This window comes from Leuresthes tenuis, unplaced genomic scaffold, assembly GCF_036924035.1.
Source record: "Leuresthes tenuis unplaced genomic scaffold, fLeuTen1.0.hap1 SCAF_8, whole genome shotgun sequence".
In the NCBI taxonomy this organism is placed as follows: Eukaryota; Metazoa; Chordata; class Actinopteri; order Atheriniformes; family Atherinopsidae; genus Leuresthes; species Leuresthes tenuis.
Window position 1 is genome coordinate 19,566,235 of NW_027325362.1, and position 7,122 is coordinate 19,573,356.

The 7,122-nt window shown below is 46.6% G+C and overlaps 1 protein-coding gene across 1 annotated transcript; it reads right to left on the reverse strand.

The window, feature by feature from the left end:
- Positions 1-1,869: 1,869 nt before the first annotated feature.
- Positions 1,870-4,457, reverse strand: irf2bp2a (interferon regulatory factor 2 binding protein 2a). The gene is made up of 2 exons (XM_072391274.1): positions 3,285-4,457; positions 1,870-2,986 (listed from the first exon to the last, which is right to left on the reverse strand). The coding sequence occupies exons 1-2, from the start codon at positions 4,117-4,119 to the stop codon at positions 2,271-2,273; spliced, it is 1,551 nt and encodes a 516-aa protein (XP_072247375.1). The 5' UTR covers positions 4,120-4,457; the 3' UTR covers positions 1,870-2,270.
- Between the last annotated feature and the right edge of the window lie 2,665 nt (positions 4,458-7,122).

Consider the following 7,122-nt stretch of genomic DNA (forward strand, 5'->3'; position numbering starts at 1 on the left):
TAAGGAACAAGTAGGTCAAGGAGCCAACCAATTAAAAGAAATAATAAAAATCTCTGCCAACGGCACGTAAGATGTTTTATGGAGTGGGTGGTGTGTAGAAGATGGGTACACTAAAGTGTCACTATCAAAGTAGGCTTCGTTTCTGGTTTTAAAGTCCAACTGATAAGATAACTTTCCAAAGAAGGGAAAGGCACACATAAACAAACATCTGCCCTCAAAATGTGAACTCAGGAAAAGCTGCTGCTCTATCTTTTAGGATAGTCAGCTTCAAACTGCTCTGTAGAAGCTGTTATTGCTCTAAATGTTTGAGTTATTTTTGTCCATGGTTCACTTTTGACTCTTTTCAGTTAGGAGGACAATAGTCATCCCTGCCCTCCTGAGTTGGCTTAACAGTGGGGTTCAAAGGCTATGTTTTCATTCAACATCATGAATCAAACAGTTAATCAGGAGGCCGTGCAGCTTATAAAGCAGCCTTTAGATCCCATGGAAAAAAAAAAAAAACATTTAAAACAGCGCTCTTAGAGCAGGGAGGTCAATAAATTCCCAGCTGACAAATTGATTTGTTGGCAGCGAGTGAACTGAAATAATTAAGCAACAATGTAAGGGGGTGTGTGCAGGCCTTAAATTCAGATAAATAAATTGGAAAGATAGCGTCTGTTTTTGGATTCATGTTCTTGCTGCAAACCAGGGGCAGCATGACTTAAACACGAGCAAGATGCAGATTATGTCTCAAATAATTACGCAACCGCCTACTTCACAAAGTTCTCCTCTCTGCTAGATATCATATTCTCCATGTCAGGGTCCGCTTGGTGCAGCGTCAGCTACACGGCAGCGAGGGTTCTTTGTCTTAAGAGGGCAGAAAACAGCCTTGTGATTGCTTCACTTTTGCAGAGACCGTCACTGCAGTTTGTCACTTAACGACCCCATAAGCCCCACCGCCGCTTGTTTAGATTAGTCTGGCTGCTTACTCGCCATTACAGAGGCATAGCTGCCGCTTTTATGACCACGCTGCCATGAATCTGCAACAGTTAAATTTGCATTTGAAGGGATACAGAGCGTGGTTGGCATGTAAGGCAGCAACAGCGGTATTGTTTGCTCTGAAAAGGCACACATTACATACTGAGGCAGAAATCTGTTCTTAGTGTTTGGCAGAATGTTCTTGTATCGGGGACAGTATATGTCAGAGTTGCACAATGTAGCACACAAATCAAGTGTGTGTGGCGGGGTGGGGGGGGGAGTGTTGTTGTTGCTGCAGTGCTAATGCACCTAAACAGTGCCATGTAGTTTGTAATGCAGATTTTATTCATTATTGGTAATTCATCTACTGCTAAGTGCATCAGAAGTGTTTGGGGAAATGCAGGTTTGTCAACAATAAGCACCTTTATGAAGCCAAACACAATTTGCACACAAGCTTGAAAATATATGGCGCCCGTTTAAAAGCTAAGATTCTGGCTGAAAACGGTTCATTTGCTAAAGTCCAAATTTGTGGGCAACACAGTTATGCTACAATGTTGACATCCATCCACTCTCCCAATTCTGACTCAACATATTCCAGCTGACTGAACATGACTTGGCAGCTGTTTCTATGCTCTGCAGTCAGAGATTGAGACGGACAAATTAGAGCAAGGTTGGGACAATGCGTCTCGTCTTTTCTCCAGCCACGGCTCTCCGAGAGTCGAGAAAGACGTGTGCAGAGAAGCCGCCGTCCTGCAGCCTCAAACAGTAGCCTACTTATGTTGTGCAGCGTAAATCAAGCCTCCTGAGCCGTCACAACAAGCCTGCGTGTCAGAGCGGAGAGCCCTATCTCGTCATCTGTCCTCAGCCCCGTGTAACTCGAGTCACCAGAATGAAGCAAGCTCAGACAATAAGTTCATACAAGATCAGAAATTGTATTTGGCAATTTTTAAACAAGTGCATACAAGTACAGCTAAAAGCATTTTAGTTTTGCCAAGTGCTCGTAGAGTAGCATTAGTCACATTCTACGTTAAACAGGAACTGCCACCAGACCTAGAAGTACATCAAGAATTTTGTTAAACATCAACAAAGAGGAACGTAGTTCATTATGATGAGTACATACCTTTATCTTCAAAAATATAGAAACACAATGTATTCAAAAATCAAAAATTATACAACCATGTTTACGAAGTATACTCTTCCCTTGGGTCCAATATGTACATGTCCGTTAGTTTGTTTGAATGGTATGTATGTGATATTTATATATTTATACTCATATTTTTGCCTCCCCTCCCCAAAGAAGTGTTCAGACAAAATCAAGGGTCCCTCTCCTTTTTTACTTTGACATCTCCTGCAAGGATGGTGGCGATTTCACCTTGCATGAAAGCCCATGGTACGTTTGAGCCAACCAGGGGACATTTCTCTCCACTTGGACAGTACACTTCACCCGTGGCACCTTGCTGCTTTATGCTTTCCCTCGAGCATGGGAAGCAGAACTTGTGAGAGGGCACAGAAGGGCACTGAACAAAGTGTGTGTCCTCCAAACGTTCGCGGCACAGCGTGCAGCACAGAGGTATGCTGCCCGGTACCGAGGAGTCCGGAATGCTTTGGGGGTGCACTTGGTCCATGCCTGGCACATGGGGGGTACCTGCACCGGAGGGCTCTCTCTGTGCAAGCCTCCTCTGATTCATGGAGGACGGGGACAGGGGACTGCTGCTGTTCCTCCGGGTGGTGGAGTGGACTTGGTTGCCGTCCTTGGGAGAGCTGTTCCCACCTGCATTGTCTGCTGCCATGATGAGTGCCGCCATGGGTGACTGGCCGTTCTGGGCCACCTCAGGTGGGGTAGTGCGGGGGTGGGGGGATATCGTGGAGGGGGGAGAGGCAAAGCTCGGTGGGGGAACTGGAGGCATTTTCAGTCCTTCACTGGGTGGTGGTAACCACTGTTGTCCCTCCCCATTGAGCTTGGCAGCGGTGCCTTCTCCGTCTGGTTCCGGTGATGCTTTTCTCTTCATGCGGGGATGTTTTCCTCTGTCTGGAGGAGGGAAAGGGTTAAAAAGAATAGTTGAGTTGCACAGCTCTTACTAGGATCAACAATTTCACTGGAAGGGGGATGTGCATTTTTCCGGTTCCCCGCTGCACCACAGGCAACAAAACAATGGCACACAGCACACAAACAAACAAAAATTAAAACAATTCATGCAAATTCGTTTACTTAGACGTGGCACATATTTGTTTTTATGTACTCTACTGGGATGGGAAAGAAAAAAAAACGAAATAAAAATCGACTTTGTGAAGAAAATAAGCTTGTGTTTTCACACTTAAATATTTACCTGACTTGGATGCCGAGGCGCTGGTCTCGTAGCCCATAACCCTTTGTTGCATGGGCCCATGGTCCTTCTTGAACCTGTTGTCGAACGTGTGCAGAGCCATCAGGTCCCTCACCGTTTTGCCCTTGCCGCTCCACTCCTGTTCAGCTCTGTTTTTCAGGCTCTCCGAGATCTCCGGCGTGAGACTGTCTGGTCTGTGCTTCTCCTTCACCTCTCTGTCGTGGTCGGTGCTAGAAACCGATGCGGGTCTCTTGCCCAGATCGGCAGGACTACCGGCCGCCAGTGCGGAGGGAAGCCCCATCTGGCTCGATCTACCGTTGACCGCGTGCACCGGGGGCATGCTGCCGTTAACCAAAGGCACAAGATTCGGTGGGACAGTGCTATTCCTGCGCGGGTTGGGGCTCTGGCGGTTTAGCTCTGGTGGTTCGTCAGGCTTAGGAAATCCATTTGGGACCGGAATGCCGTTCGCCTGTCTGCCTGACTGGTATTCTGGACCCAGCCTGGGCGGTCGGTCGGAGGACAGCGGGTAGCGGTCCAGGGGCTGCGGCGGCCGTGAGCCGGGGTCTCCCGCCGCAGCGTGGTTGATCGCCTGGATGTCTTTCCCGGAGAGCTGCGACTTCCCCGGCCCGGGAGACCTGCCCTCCTGAAACCCGTGAGCCCTCTTGAGCTGCCGGGCAGTCTCGATGACAAACTCAATGCGGTCTGCTCCCTCGTAGTTGACACATCCCCTGCAGACGGGCTCGGTAAAATCCCAGATCATGGCCCAAGGCATACGAGGCAGGTCGCATAAATAACACGACTGCCTTCTGGAAGAAGCAGCGACCGCCGCGGACGACATTGCGCTCGTCGTCAACCCTCCGAAAAAGAAACCCAAAATGTGTCTTTTTCTCCTGCTTTCCTCTCGGCTCCTTGTAAAAGCGAATAAAGAGCAAGTTCCGTTCGACGAAAAAAAAAGCCCGTAACGTGGTCCTCTCCCGACTTTTCGAGCAACAAGGTTGAAGTTTTAGAGGGAGAAGTTCATGTCGGTGTGTACTTTACTACGGCGCTCCTCTATCTATCTCTACTGACTCTCTACTACTGGCTCAATGTGGAGCAGTGACGTCACCACGGAGCTCTAAACGCCTGCTTCCACTTCAGTTTCTATTGACTTGATTTCTTCGACAGACCCCCCCACCACCACCACCACCACACCTCTCCCCCTCTTTACTGCAGCCTCTGCCACTCACCGTTTCTTTTTTAATTTTTTAATTTAAGCACTTGAGCCGCTGCCAAAAAAAAAAAAAAAACTGCATCCAGCTCAGCCTCACCGACCGACGGGAATAACGCCACGAGCTCGTGTTGTTGTTATCAAACCTGTAAAAAATATCACTCCAGGTCCGCCGACCCCAGCCCGCGCTCGACGAGAAGGAGATTTTGATGTGGAAAAAAAATGGCTGTAGGTTAGCTGTAGACCACCAGGGGATAACGAAAAACGACTTTCAGGCTCCTCCGGCTGCCTGGCTGCTGCTTTGTCCTTAATTCAGAGCATTATCCGTTTCGGGCTGCGGCTTGCTTTTGTCAATGCACGGCGCCTCGACGCAATGAGCTGCTACTACTGCTGCCGTGCAATGAATGAGGTGGGTCGACCTTAAGAAAAACAACAAGGCTGCTGTAATCCAATGGTAAAAATATGTGCATCGACATAATAGTGTTTCCCTCTGCTGTAGCAGCACACGGGCAAATATGTTTTATAATATATATATATATATATTATATTTTAGCATTACTAGAGGAATATTACAGCCCGCAGTTTTCCCTTTACAGTTCATGTTTGTGAATTAATTAAGTGACCTACTGACTTTGGCTTATAAATCACATTTTCCTGGCGTGTTGATATAAAAAGAGAAAAAGCGCCTCCATTAGTCAGTAACCAGGAAGCTCTGTCATGAGGTGGGGATTTCCAGCCTGTGTTGTAAACTTGAATGGATTGGGGTTACAGCACGCATACACTGCCCACATGTTGACGTTCAGTTGTCCGAATTGATCAGCGCTAAATAAAACAACACTTGAGCGAATGAGCAAGACTACAGACTCTTAATTTATCATTTTTTTGTTTTCGCAGTCAAACAACTCCAAAGATAGCAGCCAGGAAAGTTTATTAAGATTAATGACTACACAGTTGTTTTGAATGTTTCACATCTATGAGAGAGGAAGAAAAAAAAGTTACTCAAAGCAAGCCATATACCAAAACCCCAGCCAAAACCCCCTGAAGTAAAAGTGTAGGTTTGATCTGGAGGAGTGCCCCAGCAGTTCAGATTCCTCCCTCTTGTCTGGGCTCATTCCAACTCATTGCAGCTTAGCCTCGGCCTTTGGGTGAGGCAATGCGTCTGAAACCTGCAGACACAAAGCAGGATATGTTTGTACAAGTCCATGTGACGTTGGAAAGAGGAAGCAAGATGTTTAGTCACGTACCCTCATCCGCCTCACCCATCAACAGAACATGAGGCCATTTGGCTCCCTGCCTGCGGCCATGATCATGCACAGTTGCATGAGGCTCTTCTTCGAAGAGTTTTCATGAATAAAATGAGCCACTTGTCTTGCTGATCTGTTGCCACTAAGCACATGCTAGTCATCATAAGTTTTTTTTGTTCATTTTTTTGCCCCCCCCCCCCCCCCCCCCCCCCCCAACATCCTCAGTGTTACCTCAGCTGTACAGTACTGTATTATTAGTACACAGTTTCCCAGCACTGCTCTCTCTCTAATCTGATCCCTTGTTGGGTGAACAACACAAGGAAGTGTTGTTGGGCTTTATGGCACAGTTGGGAAATGACTGTTGTGAGGGACAAAATAAACAAATTCTTTCCTTGAGATTGGTGGGAAACAGTTGCCTAATGCTTTGATCCTTTGCTTTTCACTCGGCCGATGTTTGTGCAAGCAAATAGCTGCAGGGCCAAATAGCTATTATGCAAGATGGAGGCATGCTGTGATTCATTTAAATCCTAAATGACCTGATTCTTTAATAGGAAGATTCACTTGATGGAAAAAAGAGAATGCTGCAGTGGCTGCTCAGCTAAGGGAGAGTTGTGCTGAACAGAGGAAGCCAGATAATCACAGATGGCTTTGATTGGCAATATAAACCATGTATACAGTAAAATCATTGCCGCATGACCCGGACGGTGGCCATCTCACTTGAGGCTAGCCATCACACCAGATGGAGTTAGATGTAAAAGTCCTCTCTGAATTTCTTTTACAACGTAGATCGAGACATGTAGCTAAAAAAAGCCTGTGAGGTAGGTGATGGCCAGGGGAATACCCAGCATGTGACAGCAACGCCTGCCTGATGAGATGACGTTACTTTTGTTTTAGCACTTTCTGAGCCTGATAAATTTTATATCAGACATATTTTATTCATGGGGGCGAATCATTACAAATTCTGTGTGAAGTTTCCTGCTTAAGCAGAGCACGGCTCTGGGTGTTTTTCTGTGTCTGCTCTGTTTCTCCCCACCAACATTTGTGTTATATAACCTTTTTAGAACAACTGCTGAGGCGAGCATCAGGCTAAACTGCAACATTTTGCTCTGACACAAAGGGAAAGAGTGAGGACATATTGCTGAAGTTACGCAGCTGCTGTAGTGACCTATCTTCGAGATTTATAGCTACTCGCTGTGGCAAAGGCTGGGGAATATATGGAGGGTAAAAGTAAAGACTAATGTGCATACATTACTCTGTTCCTGTATGAAAAAGGTAACCATGGAGATACTACCATATATATCCTGTTTACGGTGCTATTTTTAGCTGCACTTTTGCACTGCAAGGACTGGAGCTCTTATTTAAATTTGTGGATCTCTGAAACATAATGAGC

Excerpts from the sequence above, each read along its gene's own strand:
- irf2bp2a (XM_072391274.1), bottom strand. The coding sequence starts at position 4,119 with ATGTCGTCCGCGGCGGTCGCTGCTTCTTCCAGAAGGCAGTCGTGTTAT. Across the intron at positions 2,987-3,284 it reads CGCCTCGGCATCCAAGTCAG|ACAGAGGAAAACATCCCCGC; the intron begins GTAAATATTTAA and ends TCCCTCCTCCAG.